Source organism: Coprinopsis cinerea, assembly GCF_000182895.1.
Source record: "Coprinopsis cinerea okayama7#130 chromosome 9 map unlocalized cont3.9, whole genome shotgun sequence".
Taxonomy (NCBI): Eukaryota; Fungi; Basidiomycota; class Agaricomycetes; order Agaricales; family Psathyrellaceae; genus Coprinopsis; species Coprinopsis cinerea.
Window position 1 is genome coordinate 2,029,699 of NW_003307536.1, and position 20,192 is coordinate 2,049,890.

The following is a 20,192-nucleotide window of genomic DNA, read 5'->3' on the forward strand; positions in this document are numbered from 1 at the left end:
TCTCTTATAAGTACCCGCTGTGCCACCCAGACGAATCCAACAAGTCATGACGCCGATTGCCTCGAGCCACTCAGATCCAGAATCGAGTTGCGTCATGGTTGGAGAGAGATATCCCATTTGTCGAGTATCGAAACCAAGAAATCGGGTGTAGCCTGCATATCCATAATCCAAGGCGGAGAAGGTAAAAGAGGAAAACAAGCTCTACTCGAACGGATTATCCCCCTGATGGCATCACTCTCACGATCAAAGCCGAAGAGCTGACTAGAGCTGAAGAAGTCAAAAAGACGAGCAGCCCAACCCATACTGTTGAGTATCTCAGAGGTGAAGTTTAATGATGCGATTACGTTTATGTTATAGAAAAGACCGTAGGTTTACATGATACATGGGGTGTCGATGGTATGCTACAAAAGTGACGATCTAGAAGTACAAATCAAACTGGGCGCTTAAGCACGCTTGTTGATCTCCTGCTGGGCTTCGCCCTTATCATGACGTGCGTTGCCTACCAGAACAAGTCAGTACAACCGCCTAAATCCGAGTCTACTAACAGGAAAACACATACCCTCAGCCTGCTGGGACTTATCACCAGTAACAGCTCCAACAATGGAGTCCTTCTTGCCGGTGATCCTGTCGGCCGTACCCTCAGCGTAGCCCTTCGTCTGGGCAGCCTTGTACTCGGCTTCACCAGCAGCGTGCTCCTCCTTTCCGGAGCGCTGCCACTCGGTTGAACCGGTGAGGTTGCCGATGGTCTCGACGGCTGAACCCTTCATGGAGTGGAATTGGCCGGTGGTCTTGCTGTAAGGGTGTAGTGGGTCAGTAACGAAGTAGACAGCTGTAGTAGGCGTAGGCTTACTTGGGCTCGTTGTTGTTGTAGGAAGACATTTCGAATAAGTGGTTGGTTTGTTGGTTTGAGTGTTTGATAGGAGCTATTGAATGTGGTGGATTTGTTGATGTTCTCCTCGGTCACCCACAGTCTCCTTTATATACACGCTTCCGACTTCGACGTAAATTCCTCTACGTCAACAACTGTGACGACACACAACCGCTGAAATGCGCAGAGCCCCACACCGGATCATCCTTCAGTTCTCCCCGACGTCAACACCTTGACTCAGTTTGGGGGAACTTGACGAAACACTGCACGATCTTCCTGACTTGGATTCTGGCGACATCGTCAACCGGATTGACGACCTTGCGAGCCTTGACAACCGAGAATCACATCGAGAGGGATGGGTGGAGCGAATGATGAAACACTCCGTCACTGCGCGTCATTGTACCCCTATGGAATGGAGCCAGCGACGCGTTGTTTGTCCATGCTTGACTCTGACGCCATTGAGATTTGGGCGCTTATGACGTCACGCGCAGCCTTCCCCAATTCGTTCATACTGTTTCGCGATCGGTGTTCGACGCGAAGGTCTTCGAGATAGGAAAAATGGACGTCATTGTTCAAGAGACATCGGGAAGATGGAAGAGTGTTCTGCATACCGAAACGACAAGTGCGTAACTTGGTTGTTCGGCTTCGGGAAGTTGGGAAAGAATCACAGGGACTGGAAAGTCCAAGCCGTGCAGACATATAAAAGGCGACGTCGCTGGTCGGAAGATCCCCAACAACAACGACCACAGAAACAACCAACTCGCATTCCAATCACCTCTCGAATTCTACCACTTCAACAATGTCTTCTTCCGCTAACAACACCGCTTCTGGCGAGCCTTCGTAAGTCACCCTTCCCAACGTTGCCCTTTGACCCTGCCTGACTTGCCTTCTAACAGAAAGGTCTCTGGCCAATTCCACTCCATGAAGGGTACCGCCGTCGAGGCCATCGGTAACCTCACCGGCTCAGCCGAATGGCAGCGCTCCGGAAAGGAGGAGCACGCCGCCGGCGAGGCTGAGATCAATGCTGCAAAGGCCAAGGCCTACGCCGAAGGCGCTGCTGATCGCCTCGTTGGAAAGAAGGACTCCATCGTCGGTGCTGTCACTGGTGACCGAAGCCAACAGGCTGAAGGTATGTACATAGTCTATTTTTGAGCCCTCGTGTGAGAGTTGTGCTGAGATGGTCTTCGTTTGTTCACAGGAAATCTTCGTCAGGAGAAGGGCGAGACGAAGCAGGAGTTCAACAAGTTCTGAATGGAGAATCACGGACTATTGAGATCTTGTAGTAAACTTTTATTCCCTCGTGTATTCGGCTTGAGCCCTTGAATGGTTGTAACTGGGTTTATGGATAATGGACATTAGGGGGCCGTATTCTGGTGTCAATGTCATTGTGATCAGAGATGTTGGGAGTAACAGACATTTCAGGGGATCTCGAAACATGCGCAGGAACGAGCCACGTATTAGTCGATCCGGAATTATGGTTCTCTAATTACGACTGAGATGGAAAAATAATTCTCGTGTGGACTCAACTTGACACACGCATCCGGGCTTTCCGGATTGATGCAAAGATGTGAGGTAACAAGGGTCGGTTCTTGGTCAGGTCAAATCGACCCTTCGCCCAGTCGATGGCAGTTGTCAATCGTCTATGCACCAAGCACAGCAGGGATGCGATCGGTACACCACCGAATAAAAGGTAAGTTTAACATACAAGATTGACGACATTCTAAGGTTCGCTTTACATTACGCAGACTACTGTGGCACATAACTCGGAACCAATTCCCCAGTCCAGACATCTCGTACAGTGTCAACTGCATCCACGGAGAGTTCCAAAACATATGCGGGCTAGGCCTATCTTTCTTCCCTCCCCGCATCATAATACCAATTTAACCCTCTTTAAAAATCCTCCTCTTCTCATAATCCTGCCCATACTTCTCATCGGGCTCCTCCAACTCCTGTAATTTCCTCATCGCCACCTCGCACATCTCCCGCGAGTCAAACAAGTCGGTTGCTTGATTGGCGCTGGCAAAAATCTGACCGTTCCAGTCTCGCCATTTGGACGTTTTGACGCTCCGGAAGTAGTATGGTTCTTCTGTGTCGAGATCATGCCCCAGGTACGACGGTTTTCTGAAGCAGATGCGGAACTCTTTGAGGTTGGGGGCTCGTGCGATGAAGTCGTAGAGGGAGAGCTGGTTGGAGCTTGGTGCAACTTCCACCCAAGCGACCGCGATGTCGAGGCACTCCAACGAAGGGGCGGAAAGTAGGCGGAAAAGGTACTGTTCGTAGAAGGCGTTGTAGGTGTCTTGGACCTCGAAGGTGTGGAGATGAGGCAGGGAGAATGGTGCTGGCTGTTGCGCGGCGGCTTCAACGCCTTCCTCGTCGAGGTTCAACCGGAGGACTTGAAGGAGGGGAGCTGAGCGGAGAACGTTCAGCACGTCTGCGGTTGTCAGCCCCTCGAGATATTCCGCGGGGTAGAAGAAGGTGAGATGGGTAAGGGAGGCGAGGGGAATAGCGGTGAAAAAGCGACCTGGTGAATTGATTAGCTTGAGTGTGTGCAGTTGCGGAGTTGCGGAAGGTGCTTGGACGCTGGTGCCCTCTGGCCATTCAATGGTTTCGGTGTCCTCGAAAGTTAAAGTGGAATACTGGTCCATAAATTCGGCGACGGTAGTCCAGAAAGCTGTCCAATTCTCGTCCCGAACACGTCCATCCCAGTTTTCGTCGAACGTGAGCTGGATAGGGGCATGTTTGGAGCGCTGGAGTGTGCTTCGGAAAGTCGACGTGAAGCGGGGTAACTCGTCCTTGTTCAAGGAGCCCATAGTCGAGACGCTAACGCGATTCCAAAACCAGTGACATTGCTTCGCGATCGCGTTCCAGTTCCTGCAGACCTTCAGGAGAACAACGGGCGTGAGCTCCTGATGGTCATGGACCCTGAAACCACCGCATAACGAGATGCATTCGATATCCTGGCATGCTAGCGTAAAGATCTTGGTCAAAATTTCCACTGGGAAACTTTGGACCAAGCTGGGCCTCATCGAGTACTTCAGGTTTTGTATTTCCTTCTTGTTAATGGCGATGTCGAACTCCAGACCTAATTCCCGCTGAGTCTTCTCTCTCTCTTGTCCTTCAGAACTTCCAGCGTTTCAGAGGATTTTGCAAGAAGTGCCTCTAATGTCTGCTGATCCCTCGGATAAGGTTGAGAATTGCGACGTATCGAGTGGAATTGCCAGAGTCCCAGGAGTCATTGGTCATTGTCGTAGTCGTAGTCGAAGGCATGTCGCCTGGGTACCGGATTTCGCACCCAGGAATTTGGCAGTTCCCCGAAATCACGCGAAAACGGCAAGTTTTGCGTCTCCAGCTAACTTGAGAAATGGTTTCGGATGATCGAGACACCCCGGCAGGGGTTTCAAATTCTACCAAGTCGCGCCTAGTCCCGCCCATCGTCAGCGACCCGGCCAGGGTTTCATCCCCAGGCGAGTCGGACAATTTCATTGGGTACTCGTGCACAAAGGGGGGTATACTAAACACCATGTAATTCGCAGGATGTAAATGGCCGTTTAGGAATTATCAGGGTAAACGAAACTCAAACTGCACGCAACGGAACCCGAAATCTGGCAGCAATCCTCGGACTCACAGGACCAGGGCGACAGTTCCCTCCAGCTCAGGAGAAAATCTGCCTACGAAGGCGAGCCATCCAGCCAAGTTGTCCCAACTCCTCCTGTCCACTGGCATATGAAGCTGGCAAGCATCAGTACCAGGAGCCCCTCTTTCTGCCACTCCGGTGCTGCCAAGGATGGCGCCAATTTGGTCCTCCAGGAAGCGCTTCCTGTGTTCCGAATCCGACCCATACAACCCGCCATCGGGAGCCTCCACCTCTCTGAAGGTTCGTCGTACATAGTACACACAGATCTGGTGTGCCATAATACCCCGTCCGCCGGAGCAGGCGCAACACGTCATTCCACTGCGTCTTGTCGCTGCTCTTCAAGTAACAAAGTAATGGAGGTCGTCTGTCTCGTCTGGCTCGTCTCCTCCAAGATAGGCCGGGTTGCCAACACACACCCCAACTTCCTTGAGTTTGGGGAGCCGCCTAGTGAGAGAAATGGTGTCGAGCCTGAGCGTGTCGTCATCAGAGTACTGCGGTGCCATGTCCCGGGTAACGATGGGGTCAAGGCGTTGTAGTGCCGGGGTGAGGAGGAAACGAGAGAGTTTCGTATTGTATTTGAGCAAGGGAGTGTTGAAGTTGGAGGACGCGGCGGAGGAGAACAGGTTCAAAGTCCTGCGCAAAATCGGTTCCTTTGCGGTCGAAGTTCAAGCGGAGAACTTCGACCATTGGAGCTGACTTCAGAATAGTGAGTACGTCGGAGGCGTTCAGGTCCTCACGTCAACTGTGAAACATGGTCAGATGCGTGAGCCCTGGCAGCCCATTGCGAAGACACTGTTGACGAAGAAGATAAAGAAGACACAAAGGTTGAGAGTGCTGAAAGGCCGAAATCGAATGGCTGGCGAAATCCTTGATGCACTGGCGTTCGTCGTTGATTGCCTGGCGGTCTGTGTCTATTGGGTGTTTGGAAGGTTAGGGGTGTACCATTAGTGTAAGGATATGGAGGTTTCGTAGCTGCCATGGCCGCTGCGACAATCGAGATGAGGGGGTTGGTGAAAAGGCTATGGCTCCGACTTTGGAGGATAGCAGTGGGCGCTACCTGTCTGCCCTGCGCCCACATATTTGGACGATGGGGAGATGCGGTTGGACGTGATCTCCGCAGAACGAGATAAGCGACATGGTTCTCTAGATCTTGAGCCCTTTACAATTACAATGATAAAAGGCTTGGGATCCCAGAGGAGCAAAGCCGAAAACCGAAGGAGCAAGCCTACCAGAGACCGACTCGGAAAGTGCGAGTTCCGACAGCCTGATAAGCTTTAGAGCCGCCATTTCCAATCCAGTCTTCATGGAATATTGGATAGATACTGGTTAGCAAGGCCGTTTAGTTCGAAAGCAGGTGTACGGAGGATGAAGGCACTCGCGGAACATCGTCGACCCCGCGCCCCGCCATCGGAAGGACCTTCCAAATGCGTGAGCGTGGGAACTGAAAACAATCCGCCTTGTGTCTGGAAATTGTCGGTGGTCGTCGCTTGACACCGTCTGCATCCAGCGTCCATCGTCGTCGACAACAACGCCCACACCCAACTCGATAACCCCATTATACTCTGGAATAGAGCACCACTACAAAGCTCCAACACCAAATACACGTCGTCTTATCTGCCCACGCACGATATACAACAAACACACCGCAGAAAAATTCCCCCAACCGCCACCTTGATTTTGGGTTTTTGAAGGAACTTCTGGAGCGCAAGCACACCGATATCTACAGAAATGGCCCAAGTAGCACCTGCTTCATCATCAACGTGAGTCTCGATGCACCGATTTTTTCAAAGGAGGCTCATTGTGGCGACGACGACTGACGACGACCATATGCAGAAGCAGCACGTCTGACAACTGGAAGACTGGCCTCAAACCACCACCAAAAGACCTGCGACCCCAAACTGAAGATGTCACGGCGACCAAAGGACTCGAATTCGAGGACATGAGGCTCGGTCGCGAGCTGCTCATGGGCATCTTCGAGGCTGGGTTCGAGAAGCCGTCCCCCATCCAAGAAGAGGCCATCCCCGTCGCCCTGACCAAGCAAGACATCCTCGCCCGCGCAAAGAACGGCACAGGCAAGACCGCCGCCTTCGTTATCCCCTCTCTCCAGCAAATCGACGTTGCCAAGCCCAAGATCCAAGCCCTCCTCCTCGTACCAACACGTGAGCTGGCGCTCCAGACAGCCCAGGTCTGCAAGATTCTAGGGAAGCATATGGGCGTACAGGTCATGGTCACCACTGGCGGCACAACCCTGAAGGACGACATCATCCGATTGAGCGATACCGTGCATGTCCTCGTCGGCACGCCTGGCCGGATATTGGATCTGGCAGGAAAGAACGTGGCCGACTTGAGCGAATGCCCTGTCTTTGTTATGGACGAAGCCGATAAACTTCTTTCGCCCGAGTTCGCGCCCGTCATGGAGCAGCTGTTGTCTTTCCTCCCTTCAGAACGACAGGTTATGTTGTTCAGCGCAACTTTCCCTATGATCGTCAAGGATTTCAAGGTATGTTATCCACGCGCTCGTGTCCCTGTGTTGTAGGCTGACGCGTTTGTGCAGGACAAACACATGCGTTCCCCATACGAGATCAACTTGATGGAAGAACTGACACTACGCGGTGTGACCCAGTACTACGCCTACGTCGAGGAGCGACAAAAGGTCCACTGCCTCAACACCCTCTTCTCCAAACTCCAAATCAACCAGTCCATCATCTTCTGCAACAGCACCAACCGAGTCGAGCTTCTCGCAAAGAAGATCACCGAGCTCGGCTACTCGTGTTTCTACTCGCACGCAAAGATGCTCCAGTCGCATCGTAACCGCGTCTTCCACGATTTCCGAAACGGCGTCTGCCGCAACCTCGTCTGCTCGGATCTCCTCACCCGTGGTATCGATATCCAAGCCGTCAACGTTGTCATTAACTTTGACTTTCCCAAGAACAGCGAAACCTACCTCCATCGTATCGGTCGATCAGGTCGATTCGGTCACTTGGGTCTTGCCATTAACCTGGTGACATACGAGGACCGATTCAACCTGTACAAGATCGAGCAAGAGTTGGGTACCGAGATTCAGCCCATTCCTCAGTCCATCGACAGGAGCCTGTATGTCGCTCCTAATGCGACGGAGGATCAGAAGCAGAAGCCTTTCCAGCACCAATCTCAACAGCAGCAGCAGATGCAACAACGTCAGGTTGCTGGCCCCGCACCACCCAGGAACGGACAAGTGCCCGCTCAGCAGCATCCCCAGCAGCAGCAGCAACAACAACAGCAGCAGCAGCAGCAGGTCGCGTATAACCAGGGCATGCAACAAAGGCAGAACGGCCAGCCCCCTCGAGTGCAACAACAGCAACAACAACAACCCGCATATAGAGGAGGCGTCCCCGTCGGACGATGAGCGAATTCTCTTCCCGTGAACAAATTTACGAAGATGGAGGAGTAGTCGAAGAAGTTTTTATTCGCTTGTCGGAAGATGTGTTTTTTTCTGTTTCGTTTCATATATCCCGTTATTGGCCCCCCTCGCCTCGTCTCGCCTCATTGCCACTTTACCCCGCCCCCACCGACTCTCGCATACCCACAATCTGCTGTTTGCTGGCTGTCGTTATCCACCCATCCCAACACCCTCATCGTTGACACCACTGCAAGTTGTTCCCACCCATCGTCATCGGCGACCGACCACTTGTACACTCAATCACACCATCTCTTTCTTTTTCACCCCATTCACAGTTGTATAACATCGCACATGGTCGCCACTACGTTTTTTACACGCCATTTGTAACCCCCCTTTTTCCACCCTCCCTCACTTCCTTCCTCTCACTCACCCCTCGCACGAACCCCTCAACCTCAACCGTTGCCTACTACGCATTGTAGATGTGTTGGGACCTTTGGACTCCGACTCATCCTACGTCGCATTCGTTTTTTGTTGTCCAAGGTTCTGCATCCTCACGCACCCCCTTGTACCCGATTCCTCTTGCACTTGGAACCCATCCCACCCGTTCTTTCGCGCAGCGCATACCAATACCTCCCCGCCATCCATTCCCGCATCCCGTCTTGAGACTCCCCGTCATCATCGCCGCCCCGTCCTCTTACCCCGCACACCAACCATATTGAACCCCCCCCCCCTTTTTTTCCGTTCAAACGTGTTTTTTTTTTTTTCCCTTTCCGTTCGGCTTTGTTCACCTTGTTCGATTGCTTGGAGGTTTGTTAGTCTTCAGTGGGTTCTTTGCGTAGTTTGGGTTCGAGGTTTTGCACGTTGTGGGTAGTATCGTGCGTTCGTTGGGTAGTATCGTTTGTTTTGTTTTGTTTCGTGGTACTCATCCCTTGCCCTGGTCTTCGTACCGTATCATCTACGCCTCGTTTCCTCCTTCTTTCGTGGTTGTTGGCGTTTTTTTTGTGTGTGCTGTTTGTTGTTGTATCTTTTTTCATTATTCTTTCTTTCCACTTCACCCGTTACACCAACCGTTTACCTCGACCAGGTGTATATTTCTTTTTCTTTTTTGTACTACGTACGAGCGAGCTTACGACGATCTTACGCTTTACCCTAACCCACTACTTACTACCATGGACCCTTACCTTTGTTACTACGTGGATCCTACTATTTAGATTACTGCTTTCGAGCTTCGAGTTGAGTGTTTAGTCGAATAAAAAAAAATCGTTTGAAGAGATTGGGGTTTGTGGTGTGAATCCGTTGATTTCGTTCTGGGTGAATAGGCTTCTGGTTGTGGTGAGCGATGGTTTTTCGAAAATTGTGAACGATGTGCAAGGTCATTGTCTATATATAGTCTCGTGAACCAGGCCCTTGGTCCGAGAAGAGAAGAGAAGAGGAGCATCGGCGGGCAACTTGTGGAAGTACGACGTTTCTTGGCTTCGCTCCATCATCATCATGCACCATCTTCAGAGAATCCTCCCGTCTTAGCTGGTTTACCTATCGTGAAGTTCGACGTGCTGCATGCTGCTCTAGAGACAGTGGGCGGATATGCATAGTCGATTTCGGTGCTGGATTTCTGCTTTGGATTTCCACTGCGTCTCTGGTTGTTATAATAGGCGTCGGGTTCAGACTACCGGCGCTGGAGGGCTCTCGGGGTGGATACATGCACTGTGTATCCACTCGGCGGGGAGATCAGAGGGGATATCGAGGCTCAGCACTCAGTGGCGACCCTGCTTGACATACTTCCGGACCTCTGGGCCAACTGGAAGTCTGCGGACTGGCTCGGGTTTACGAAGCGACGCGTCTGGCACTGGGACATCCCCTTATTCATGGAACGTCACGGTCTCTGGATTCTGGGTATCTGGTTTTCCGTCGTCTAATGTGGATGGGTGATAGCCGTCCGAGGAGCGACCAAGTGACAAGGATGTGTGTGCAGAGATCCTAGTACGCGAAAGAGGCCCGGGATGAAACGACTAACGTGCAAGGGCAAGTGACGCAAGTTTCTCTCTAGATCTGTGCTTGACCATTGTACGATGACATGTCTACCGGTTGAATTTGGTGATACGCATCCTCATACCTATCCTCCACTGCAACCTCAGGCTGTCAGCCTGTCCGTCGACATTCAGCGGTTCGATGTTCAGCGATCGATATTGTGTTGTTGGATGGGTGTGCTTGTTCGGCTGGTGGAATGACAGCTTTCAAGTTTGGGGACTGGAGTCTGGGTGCGATTTGGGTGTGCGTGGTTGGACCATGAAGGAGCTTCCGGATTCCTGCTTTTGGGCGGCTTCCCCCGACATTCAACCTGCCCGCCCTCACCGCCATGAAACCCGAACTAGTGAACGAGGATCCTAGTCACTTTAATCCAGGTGTACTATTCTGTCGCTGCGTTCGGATATGCCACCTCGTTGATGGCAGCTGGGGGCTCAGTCGGACGTACATGCATACGTATCTGGAATCTGGGTTGAAACCTGACGATCTCTTGGGCGCTCCGAGTCGTCGGTTATCTTCTTCCGTCATCCTTTATCCCGAGCGTGGTTTCATGTACGGATTCGGTGCTGCGGCTACCGGCAGGACTCCTTCGCTTCTCTGAGCTCCCTGGGTCCAGTCTGCCCTTGCGCTGGGCTGTCAGTCATCTAACTATGTATCGGGTATCTTTCTGAAGGGCAGCTCCACCAGTGACTGACTGTCGCTTTGGAAGTTGCAGGTGATACGGCTGGAATTCGATATCATTAGATCTCAGTGTGCTGTGTCCCCATGACGCAAGGTATGTTCGGAGAATTCACTGCCCCATGACATATTCATTGACCTTTACCATACATACATTTGAAGCATCAATATCAATCAATGTCAGGCTACGGCTTGTTGACCATTTGATTCTTCTAATCTTTTCTCCTTGCTCGTTGGAGCGCGCATGTCAGATACAATTAATGGCTTGCAGAACTGGCTGTGCAAGGACTTCCGGACAATCTTTCGCAGACTTTCGGATGCCATTCTGGCGATTGACACTTCCGGCTACGCGCAGCCAGCCTTAGTCAATTCACCGACTGTTGGCGCACGTTTCATGATTCTGTTATGTCCGTCCCACCGTAAAGGGCGGAATTAGATCACCGATGGTAAGTATGCACAGGGTTCTTTTGAATGCACATACACTTACTTACTTACCTCACAGAAGCTTGAATTTCAAAGAAGAGTTTCTACAGGTACACTGTGGATAGCCTGGAGTCTACACTCCCCGTTATGGCAGTTACTGCCTTTCTTTTACCGACTGATTTACGCGTGGAGTTGTCAAGTTCTCGATGCTCCACACACAACGGCGCCGCTTTCCGTCGGTCAACTTCCATGATAAACGCCTATTTCGCCTCCCTTACCTCCGGATGCTCTCGCTTTCAACCTCCGTGGCGGCTCCTCGCGTCACTTCCGGAAGCTCTGTGATTAAAGGGAGATAAAGAAACTAAAGGAATCCGCCAAACGGACCAATTGGACGACGTGCTTGTGTTTTTTTGAGATGCGACCCTGAACTCCTTTACGTGGTCTTCCTTCTGGAATCTGGAGGTTTGCCTCTACCTTCGTACCCTCGTAAACCCTTTTTTGATTTGAAGTTTAGGGTAAGCGCTTCCGTGTATCCTCGCGTAGCTTCTCCTTCCAAGACTTTTGGTTTCGTCGGTTCCTTGGAGCCTTCACGCGTGTTCGAAGACGTCCACGCTTCACGTTCCTGAGTTTCAAGCCCCGAGCATTCTTGTCAGGCGTTTTAGCCTCGATGGGGGAATGTTCCTGGGAACATCAGGCCACATCAGGGTTGGCGTTTGGCCATCAAATCATGCTGCCCGGAAAGTTCGCTGGCGTTCCCAAGGGTCTCGATCTTCAGCAGACAGCGTTCACAGGCCTTGCTGGTTTCAAAGGACCTTGTTCTCTGACGTTCACGACGAACTCCCCCGCACTCCACCTGTGCTTCCTTTTCTCAACTTTTAACCCCAACTTTCTCGGAAGTGAGTTTCTCGGATATTTACACTCGGTTCGACCGAAGCCCGGCGTTTTATCTCGTCCTGCTCAGCGTTCGGGCGCCCAATCTTGTACAGCCTGTCATGATGCTAATTGATTCTTTTGCTTTATAGGTTTGGGCTCTTGATCAGCAATTGACTAGGGGCGCCATCTTCTGACTTTCAAGGCATCAGCCACCCACATTCTTTTGGATATACACTCTCTTTCCAGTTTCGCTCCCTTTTTCCCCGAGCTTTTGGCTCTTCTTCTCTCCCCTCCCACCATCATGTTCACCCCTCCGCCGTCCCCGAACCCTCCAAGGCGCCAGGAGAAGGCTTCGAGTTCGTCGGTGCCGACGACTCCGCTGCTAGAGTCTTCACCGACGCGGGCAGAGTATCTATTTCACGAAGAGGAAAAGCGCCGGATCGGACGACGATTCCGGTTGCTGGTCCTCCTTGTTCCCATCGTTCTGCTCGCAATCAGCGCCACAGCACGATTCCTGGCCACAGAGGGACCTTCAACTTACGACCTCAGTTCGCTAACATCCTCGATTCGTCGACACGGTCTTATCAAGCACCGCCATTCGCTGCATAGACGGCAAAGCACGGACAGCGATGAGGAGGACGATTCGAGTTCCAGTCCCAGCGGCTCTGAGAGGCCCACTCCCTCGGGGAGCGCCCCGTCCAGTTCGAGCACCCCACGACCGAGCCAAGTCGTACCCACAATCCCAGATCCAGCAGCACCGCCCACCCTTCCGACCCCTTTCATCCAGGCCTTCGACAGTCGGCTCCCACAGAACTTTTCAAGCAATTCATGCCTTGCCTTTTTCACGAACATGACGAACACGCGACCCTTTAGATCATGCCGACCCTTTTCACTCTTGCTACAAACTTCAAGCACCTTCATTTCGGTACGTTTTCGGTTTAATGGCCCTTTGTCTTTTTTAGCTTCTGTGTCTTCTTTCTTCTTTTCTGGTGGCGCAACTCTACGTTTTTTTTTTCCCTACGATTGTTTGCTTTACCGAATGCTTGGAGTTGCTGACGTTCGTTTCGAATGCTTCTAGGCTCAGCAGAACATCACCCTTCTCAACGAACTTGTATGGGGGACGTGTAATACCAACACCGAGGAAAGCGAATGCCTGTCCAACATGGCTTGGTTTGCGGACTCGCTCCAGAAGGAGTGCGAGGCGGATTTGAAGGACGGCAACCTGTTGGCCACGGACACTCTTCTCGGTACGTCTCATTACCACCCCTGCGATATGATCTTTTCTGCCCATTTCGATTTCGAAATCGAAGCCCCCTTCCTTTACCTCTGATCATCACATTCATAACTAACGTAACGCCTCTTCTAGCCCTCAAGGCCTACGGTCTCATGCGCGAAGCAGCCTGCCTCAGCGACCCCACGACGAACACCTACTGCTTCATCAACGCCGCGCGCGACGTCAACCCGACGAACCTGTACTACTACCACCTCCCGCTCGGTCTCCCGATCCCACCCAAAAGCTCCGACCCGCAATGCACGGCGTGTTTGAAGGACTTGATGGGACTGTACGGAGAGGCGCTGAAGAGCCCCGGTGGGCCGGAGCTGCTGCCTGGGCTGGAGAAGACGTACGAGAGCGCTGCGGAACTGACGCAGGGCAAGTGTGGTGTTGGGTACGCTTTAACGGGTTTGGCTGGCAGTGCGAGTTCGGTCAGGGTGGGCGGGGCGACGATGGCGGTGGGCCCCGTTGTGGCTGTCTTGATGGCGCTGTTGGTGTAGGATTTTGGGTGTATCATTATTATTATACTCCCCCTTCTCACTCAGACGGTTTTTTACATACTCCATTCTCCTTCGGAAGGAAACTTTTCATCATTTATGTATGTAGTGTATCGTACACCCTCAGACTATTCTTCTTCGCTGTGTGTCATTTGTTTTGTTTTACCCTTTCTCTTCTATCGGCATGCAGTTCTATATACCTTCAGCTTTACGTACATAAATACCTATCGGGGCTTCCACTTTTCTTGGGATTATTTATTACCTTTGCATTTCTACAACTGTCTATCATTTGGCTTTGAAATTAGGGATTTTGTGTCGATCTGTGGACCGTTTGTGAGGCTATTGGTGTCGAGGAACGATAAGTAATTAGCGCCATGAAGGGCAGGCTGGCTTGATTCGCTCTTTCAGATGGACGTTAGAGAGTACTCGAGATTGGACTGAGGGTCGTAATGGATGTAAAGACTGTTGCATTTGAATTGAAATTGATGTTCATACATGAAACGAGACTACGCAGTACGCCCTTGGTGATCGTCGACAATGGATGGGGGGAAAACATAACAGGAGGAAGAGTCTGAATGGTCTGGGAGATTTCACGCAAGTGGCGGGGAATGGAGGACAAAGCTCAAGTCGCTCAAGAGCATTTGCACGGTTTGTCACTGGTCTTGCATCCGCAGTGGTCGCCACCAGCGCTGCAAGTGCACTGCAAAAAACAAACCCGAAATGTGGATGTCAGCGAGGGCCCGGGGTTGTGAAAGCGGGAGGAAACCATGATCGACGAACCTGTTCAGTGTGAGCTTTATTAGGACATTGTGCGCAATTGCACTTGTCTTTCGGGCAGGCGCAGCCAGTGCCCTGAGGGCCGCAAGCGCTAAATGGAAAGAAACAAATGGTCAACTCGAGTTGATGTCCCACAAAAGCAGGGTCGCTTACGTGCAGTTGCTTTGGCAGGTGCAATCGGCGACCATGGTTAATTCGTTTCAGCGTGTGTGTGTGGTGTTTCTGGGGGAATGGCGGGAGTCTGGAGACTGAGGTCGTAGTATTCGAGGCTATGGGCGAATTTATATACAGTGGCCTCGCTGGAACAGTCTCTCAGCCCCAACATGACGTCGTCCGGCTTCGATTTCAGTCTCGTTTCTCGGCTAGTAATAAATTGGACTTGAGGATTGGATACCCCCAAAGGCGGCTCATGGGGCAATATTGCCTTCGTTTGTGGAGCGGTGTCGGACCTTGTGTAGCACGTTTGGACTAGATTTTGGGTTAGACTGGGTCAGTTGGACTGAAATGAAATGGAATTGACGGCTGCGGGCCTTGCTTCGCACTCTTTCTTCTGAAGATGTCCAGAAATAAAGGGATAGGAGCTGACATGAACTGACAGACAAACAGGTGCCTCCAGCTATGACATCAGACATGACTCGGAAGGCCTGACTTTGAACTACATTTTGGAATTTGGACGTACAATAGGGTCTTCAGTGACGAATTCGATGAGGCAAGATCCCTACTTACTACCAAGCCCTATGCATTATGACCACCATCATCGACAAGGATACTATGTGATAGGTTCAGTATTGGATCTGACTCGTCTACAATGCTCTTCCCCCCGGGTTGCAATGGGCATAGGCCACGTTACAGCAATGAAAGAGACTTCGGTCTGGTTAGCCTTCATCTACCCAACCTAGAGATAAGATAAGATCGTACGTAATCTCTGATGCCATCAATTACTTGTCTACTAGTACTTCGACTTGCACCAGGACCATCACCTGCCCCTTAGACGTGTTTTTCTGGGACATATTCTCTGACCGCTCTTTACCAAAAACCAGCTCCTTATCCCGGAGCTACAGTCTACTGCTCTGAACAGCGAAGAATCAACAAACTGAGAAAACCTGCAATTCGAAAACCACCGAGCGTCTCTAATGCGGCAGCCTGTAGGAAGGCGAAAATCACGAAACGCTGCTATGGCACTGTGACGATCCCGACACGCCCAAAATGCGACGCCCCCCTGGATGTAAAGCGATTTCTGTGAAAACGCGACCTTCCGCAGCAACCAAACAAGAAAATGCCCAGGACCCGGAGAAATACAGACGACCACTTACAGCGCCTATAAAGAGAGCGGGTATGCTGTCATTTGTAGATCTCTCTCTCTTTCTCGCTGAAGATCACACGACCGACAATGAAGTTGAAAAGGTTTGCTGTACTGGGAGCAGTCACTGCCACTGCCGTCGCTGCGACTCCAAAGGTCAAGATTGGCCGCACCACCGTCGTTGGTCGCGAAAATGCAACTGCTGGAGTAGATTTCTTTGGCGGTAAGCGATCCAGAAATCTTGACCTTCAGACAAGATTCTTTGCTGATAAGCGGAATCGTCCAGGCATTCCGTTCGCAGAACCTCCTGTTGGAAGCCTAAGATTCCGCTCGCCTATCCTCAAGACGCGCTACACCGAGACTACTCTCTCGAGGCAAGCAGCTATGGAAAGGCGTGTCTTCAACCGGTGCGTACACGACCGGTCCGTCGTCGTAACCGCTTCACTGAATCGAAAAAAATTGAAGCCTTTGGTGATTCCTCTCGCTGATACATCGGAGGACTGCCTCTCAATCAACGTCGTCGGACCGACAGGCACGAGGATTGGCGACAAGCTCCCCGTGGTACGCGTTTATTTCGTTCTCCGTTCCAGGCTGTACCGAACTACTTCTTTACATAACTTTTCTGGAAGTCAGCCATCCACGTCTCCTCTGACTGAGATTTACGCCGGCTGACGTCTTGCAGCTAAGGAGGGTCGTACGTCATCGGGGGCGCATCCTCCTACGATGGAACCAGCCTCGTTACTCGTAGTGTTCAAAGAGTGAGCGGGACGTTCCTCTTGCGCGAAATCATTCCTTGCTCATTCATCTGTTGACCAGGGAACCCCGGTCATCTATGTCAACTTCAACTATCGACTGGGACCATTTGGTTTCCCACAAGGACAAGAAGGTGATTGCGATTCGAGATTGTTGTTTCATTCGGTGGCTCACAGACGAGGGCTCGTAGCTCACGATCGACGCGAGCTCAACTTGGGCATGAAGGACGTCACGGCTGCGCTTGAGTGGGTTCATGCCAACATTAACTTCTTTGGAGGCGACAAGAACAAGGTGTGACGCTCATTTACCTCTCCAATCTCGTGTGCTTATCGTATCTTTCTCAGATTACTATCTTCGGCGAAAGCGCTGGAGCCATAACTATCGGGATCCTCTATCTCAATAGGCAGTTCGAGAAACTTGTTAGAGGCGCAGTGAGTCTCTTCTCTTCCCATCGTCGCTAGGCATTGACCCCGCCGTTATGTGAGATTTTCCAATCCGGCTCATCGAACAGTCTCCCTCTCTGCACCGCAGCGGAACGCGAGTCCGAGTGGCAAGCCTTCGTCCGGGCTATCCCTTCCTGCGCAAACCTCGCTACGAGTGGCAACACATTCGCCTGCTTGCAAAATGCGACTAGGGAAGAAATTGCAGGCAATTATCTTAACTCTCTTGGACCGAACTTTATGGTCGACATGGTCTTTAGTCCTACTCGGGATCGAGGTCCTGGAAGCCTTCTCCCCGAAATTCCATCCAGGCTGTACAGTCAGGGCAAATTTGCTCGGATTCCATACATTGCTGGGACCAATCTCGATGAAGGTGAGCATTATTAGGGTCGTGCATGACCCTCAACGTTTCAGTGATACATTTCCACGTTCCTTTTCCTAGGCACGTTGTTCGCCACCTCAGACGGCAATGCAGATCTTGAAGCGGGAATTGTCGCAAGTGTATCTCCTCCCCTCGTCGACAGTACCCAATTCGAGCAGGCGATCGACGGTTTGATGGAGCAGTACCCCGACGTCCCGGCACTGGGCTCCCCTTATAACACAGGTGACGAACTCTTTGGCTTCCCCTCGGTGTACAAGCGACACTCGGCGATCCGTATGTCTCGTGTACATATCTCCTTTACTGCGCAGCTGGGATTGAACTCGAAGTGTTGGCAGAGGGCGACATGTTGTTCGACGCTCCCCGCCGACAGTGGATGCAGGCCACCGCCCAGCGTGGCGTCAAGTCATACGGATACTTGTTTACGCATCCCCATCCTGGACCGCTTGGAGGTATGTATGTAGGTCATGAAACCCGTGTTGTTCGATATTTCTCGATCGACTGCTGAGCTTCTTTCTTCTCCAGTCCTCCATGCGGCTGAGATTCCATTCGTCTATGGACCACCACCGGACCCTTTGGCGGCTGCTCAGAGCTTGAGCGTCGCTATGGTGGATTATTGGATCTCTTTCACCGACAGTTTGGATCCTAATGATGGAAAGGGAGTGCAGCGTAAGTACTCGTTGCTTTCTATGTGCATCCCTTCCATGAAGTGACTGACTGACTGACGGTTTTTTTTGGTCCTCGCCATTGATATCATTATGTATGGTAGGTCCCGTTTGGCCTTCGTACACCAACAGGAACCAGGTTCGTGGTTTTATTTTTTACATTCAGCTGCCAGTGGGCTTACAGTATGTAACTGACCGGCTACTGATAACACAGAACCTACTCCAGCTTGAGGGAGACAACATTACGACTATCGCTGACACCTTTAGGAATTAGCGATTGGCGTACCTCATCTCCAACGCTCTGGCCTTTAGACGCTGATGGATTGAATCACTTGATACCAGGCCCCGCAGAAGGGTCTCGTTTAATCCAATTTTTTTGGTGTCCGATTGATCATATGCATAGAGACTGGAGGCTCGAGTGATCGTCGAACTGAACGTCCAGGCTGATGGACGTCGAAGAGCCTGTCAAAAATTCTTCTCTCTTTACTCGTCGGCCCGTAGCGTGATTTCCCTTTTTTCGACCGCTGTTCCTCCTCTCCTTCATCTCTACATGTCTGGTTTTAGTGGAGGACTCGGAGTGTGTTGCTGCAGGAGGCTGTAGGAGATACTGTTCCGTGGTGATTATGTGTGTGCGTCGTCGGGTAATGTCACGACTGCATACAATGTCTCTCATTAGGGGTATTATAGACATGTGTACATACATACTGACTGCACGGCCTGGAGACGGATGGTCCATCTCTTCTAATCGATGTCTGAATCGACCGGGGAAGGCCCTGTCCCGTTGGACCCATCCACAGAGCCCTCCTCCTCTACCATCTCGATGGAGACACACCAAAACAGTCGACCCCATGGATCAGGCGAGTCTGGTTGTCTACGCTCGCAGCACACAAACCTCACAGGCTGCCCATCCCAGTACCTCATCAAGTCGAACGACAGCCCGCCCGGAAGTTGCAGTGACAACGACGGACTGAAGTTGATAAAGCCGTAACAAAAATCGGTCGTGATCACGTCCTAATAGAGATATCATAAGAGTTAGTACGAGTGGTATGAATGGGTTGAGAGGGAGACGCACGAGAGGACCAAACACGACTTTCTGCCTCTTCTCCGGAGAACTAAAGTACGTCCTCCGCTGCGAAGCAGATTCAAACGACATCTCGTTCTGCAGCTGTTGTCTCCGTCGAGATTTAGACTTGAACGCCTTGCGGAGGCCGGTCCTCAACTTTCCATTGGCTCCCGAAGCAGCTGTGCCTGTGCCTGTGCTTAGGGCACTCGTCGGAGGCTCGACTCGAACACTGTGTGGAGTGGAGAGAGACGCGGACGAGGCGGTGGGGGAAGGTGATAACCCGCCTGAGCTACTACTGGGCGACGCGGACCCTGAGGAACCTTCTGAACTGGAAGACACGGTATCGTTGCACGCGAGGTAGAGCTGGGAGGTGTTGTCTGTCAAAGAGGTCTTGGGCGGGAAACGGTCTGCTTCGTGCTCTTCACCGTCGTCGGTTCTTACGCGGTGGTGGGCGAAATGAGGCATTGTTGAGATGAGGGGTGAGAGTGCCCAGGGTTTGGTGGGTGATTGGAGGTCGTGTTCGAGGGTTGGGTCGATGTAGCTTTTGAAAGGGGAAGGCGAAGGAGGTTATGTTAAAGGAGGCCTTGGGGGATTGAAGAACAGGTACTCACTTCATGAATCGGAGAACGGCCCCTGTGCCCCATGGTAGTTTGAGTGGCCGGTCGAAGGTGTTACCGAATAGAATGTCGTCTGCGCTGTAGGGAACGAGGAACCTGCCTGCGATACCGGCACTTCACCTTCAGTATCGCTCTACCACCTATAGTAGAACGAAACAAACGCACCTTGCACTTGTATACTCCATGTAACGCCTTGACGATCCTCCCTTTCGAAATACTCCGAATCTATGACCTCCCCCTCTCCGTTCGTGAACCCTTTGATGTTCGCGACGACCTCGCCTTCGAAGAGGTCAGAGCTGATCTTGTGGGGGTGTGAGTCGTTCACGGAGATGGGCCGCATTTGTTCTAGAGAAGGGCCTGCTAGAACTCGGAGACGGTGTTTCGCCATGGTTGTGGTCTTTCGAGTTGGTCGTCGTCGTGAAGAAAGAGCTCTGGACACTAGTTAGTTGTTCCAGGTTTCAAGCCTTCGAGGTGTCAGTCGAGAGTCGTCCGATTCAAAAAGAGGACCGGTTAAGGAAGGCTTTGTCTGCCTTCCACTGGCTGTGGTG

General features: G+C 51.7%; 9 protein-coding genes across 9 annotated transcripts; 4 read left to right on the top strand and 5 right to left on the bottom strand.

Annotated features, from left to right (window-relative positions):
• Nucleotides 1-322: 322 nt before the first annotated feature.
• CC1G_08572 (mismatched base pair and cruciform DNA recognition protein) lies at nucleotides 323-1,099 on the bottom strand. The gene is made up of 3 exons (XM_001832570.2): nucleotides 851-1,099; nucleotides 560-792; nucleotides 323-499 (listed from the first exon to the last, which is right to left on the bottom strand). Exons 1-3 carry the CDS (start codon nucleotides 877-879, stop codon nucleotides 444-446), a joined length of 318 nt encoding a protein of 105 aa, XP_001832622.1. The 5' UTR covers nucleotides 880-1,099; the 3' UTR covers nucleotides 323-443.
• A 517-nt stretch (nucleotides 1,100-1,616) lies between these two features.
• CC1G_08573 (hypothetical protein) lies at nucleotides 1,617-2,277 on the top strand. The gene is made up of 3 exons (XM_001832571.2): nucleotides 1,617-1,708; nucleotides 1,765-1,997; nucleotides 2,067-2,277. The coding sequence occupies exons 1-3, from the start codon at nucleotides 1,668-1,670 to the stop codon at nucleotides 2,117-2,119; spliced, it is 327 nt and encodes a 108-aa protein (XP_001832623.1). The 5' UTR covers nucleotides 1,617-1,667; the 3' UTR covers nucleotides 2,120-2,277.
• A 471-nt stretch (nucleotides 2,278-2,748) lies between these two features.
• Nucleotides 2,749-3,678, bottom strand: CC1G_08575 (hypothetical protein; the record flags this gene model as incomplete). The annotated part of the gene is made up of 1 exon (XM_001832573.1): nucleotides 2,749-3,678. The coding sequence occupies one exon, from the start codon at nucleotides 3,676-3,678 to the stop codon at nucleotides 2,749-2,751; it is 930 nt and encodes a 309-aa protein (XP_001832625.1).
• Nucleotides 3,679-4,840: 1,162 nt separating this feature from the next.
• CC1G_08577 (hypothetical protein) lies at nucleotides 4,841-5,005 on the bottom strand (the record flags this gene model as incomplete). Its single annotated transcript, XM_001832575.2, has 1 exon — nucleotides 4,841-5,005. The coding sequence occupies one exon, from the start codon at nucleotides 5,003-5,005 to the stop codon at nucleotides 4,841-4,843; it is 165 nt and encodes a 54-aa protein (XP_001832627.2).
• A 1,225-nt stretch (nucleotides 5,006-6,230) lies between these two features.
• Nucleotides 6,231-7,887, top strand: CC1G_08578 (ATP-dependent RNA helicase dhh1; the record flags this gene model as incomplete). Its single annotated transcript, XM_001832576.1, has 3 exons — nucleotides 6,231-6,262; nucleotides 6,336-7,002; nucleotides 7,057-7,887. 3 exons carry the CDS (start codon nucleotides 6,231-6,233, stop codon nucleotides 7,885-7,887), a joined length of 1,530 nt encoding a protein of 509 aa, XP_001832628.1.
• A 3,940-nt stretch (nucleotides 7,888-11,827) lies between these two features.
• Nucleotides 11,828-13,653, top strand: CC1G_08579 (hypothetical protein; the record flags this gene model as incomplete). Its single annotated transcript, XM_001832577.2, has 4 exons — nucleotides 11,828-11,903; nucleotides 12,030-12,805; nucleotides 12,959-13,127; nucleotides 13,247-13,653. Exons 2-4 carry the CDS (start codon nucleotides 12,182-12,184, stop codon nucleotides 13,651-13,653), a joined length of 1,200 nt encoding a protein of 399 aa, XP_001832629.2. The 5' UTR covers nucleotides 11,828-11,903; nucleotides 12,030-12,181.
• Nucleotides 13,654-14,076: 423 nt separating this feature from the next.
• On the bottom strand, nucleotides 14,077-14,659 carry CC1G_15209 (hypothetical protein). Its single transcript, XM_002910528.1, has 3 exons — nucleotides 14,581-14,659; nucleotides 14,431-14,518; nucleotides 14,077-14,350 (listed from the first exon to the last, which is right to left on the bottom strand). The coding sequence occupies exons 1-3, from the start codon at nucleotides 14,613-14,615 to the stop codon at nucleotides 14,282-14,284; spliced, it is 192 nt and encodes a 63-aa protein (XP_002910574.1). The 5' UTR covers nucleotides 14,616-14,659; the 3' UTR covers nucleotides 14,077-14,281.
• Nucleotides 14,660-15,817: 1,158 nt separating this feature from the next.
• Nucleotides 15,818-18,283, top strand: CC1G_08580 (lipase I; the record flags this gene model as incomplete). Its single annotated transcript, XM_001832578.2, has 11 exons — nucleotides 15,818-15,950; nucleotides 16,014-16,288; nucleotides 16,410-16,421; nucleotides 16,544-16,771; nucleotides 16,825-16,911; nucleotides 16,942-17,293; nucleotides 17,363-17,575; nucleotides 17,611-17,751; nucleotides 17,825-17,968; nucleotides 18,069-18,103; nucleotides 18,239-18,283. 11 exons carry the CDS (start codon nucleotides 15,818-15,820, stop codon nucleotides 18,281-18,283), a joined length of 1,665 nt encoding a protein of 554 aa, XP_001832630.2.
• A 302-nt stretch (nucleotides 18,284-18,585) lies between these two features.
• On the bottom strand, nucleotides 18,586-20,097 carry CC1G_08581 (hypothetical protein). The gene is made up of 4 exons (XM_001832579.2): nucleotides 19,810-20,097; nucleotides 19,639-19,744; nucleotides 19,037-19,568; nucleotides 18,586-18,975 (listed from the first exon to the last, which is right to left on the bottom strand). Exons 1-4 carry the CDS (start codon nucleotides 20,030-20,032, stop codon nucleotides 18,706-18,708), a joined length of 1,131 nt encoding a protein of 376 aa, XP_001832631.1. The 5' UTR covers nucleotides 20,033-20,097; the 3' UTR covers nucleotides 18,586-18,705.
• Nucleotides 20,098-20,192: the final 95 nt, after the last annotated feature.

Excerpts from the sequence above, each read along its gene's own strand:
- CC1G_08572 (XM_001832570.2), bottom strand. The coding sequence starts at position 879 with ATGTCTTCCTACAACAACAACGAGCCCAA. Across the intron at positions 793-850 it reads TACAACAACAACGAGCCCAA|CAAGACCACCGGCCAATTCC; the intron begins GTAAGCCTACGC and ends ACACCCTTACAG. Across the intron at positions 500-559 it reads TAAGTCCCAGCAGGCTGAGG|GCAACGCACGTCATGATAAG; the intron begins GTATGTGTTTTC and ends TTGTTCTGGTAG.
- CC1G_08573 (XM_001832571.2), top strand. The coding sequence starts at position 1,668 with ATGTCTTCTTCCGCTAACAACACCGCTTCTGGCGAGCCTTC. Across the intron at positions 1,709-1,764 it reads ACCGCTTCTGGCGAGCCTTC|AAAGGTCTCTGGCCAATTCC; the intron begins GTAAGTCACCCT and ends GCCTTCTAACAG. Across the intron at positions 1,998-2,066 it reads CCGAAGCCAACAGGCTGAAG|GAAATCTTCGTCAGGAGAAG; the intron begins GTATGTACATAG and ends GTTTGTTCACAG.
- CC1G_15209 (XM_002910528.1), bottom strand. The coding sequence starts at position 14,615 with ATGGTCGCCGATTGCACCTGCCAAAGCAACTGCAC. Across the intron at positions 14,519-14,580 it reads ACCTGCCAAAGCAACTGCAC|CGCTTGCGGCCCTCAGGGCA; the intron begins GTAAGCGACCCT and ends CTTTCCATTTAG. Across the intron at positions 14,351-14,430 it reads ATAAAGCTCACACTGAACAG|TGCACTTGCAGCGCTGGTGG; the intron begins GTTCGTCGATCA and ends TGTTTTTTGCAG.
- CC1G_08581 (XM_001832579.2), bottom strand. The coding sequence starts at position 20,032 with ATGGCGAAACACCGTCTCCGAGTTCTAGCAGGCCCTTCTCTAGAACAA. Across the intron at positions 19,569-19,638 it reads GCCGTTCTCCGATTCATGAA|CTACATCGACCCAACCCTCG; the intron begins GTGAGTACCTGT and ends CCCTTTCAAAAG. Across the intron at positions 18,976-19,036 it reads AAGTCGTGTTTGGTCCTCTC|GACGTGATCACGACCGATTT; the intron begins GTGCGTCTCCCT and ends TATCTCTATTAG.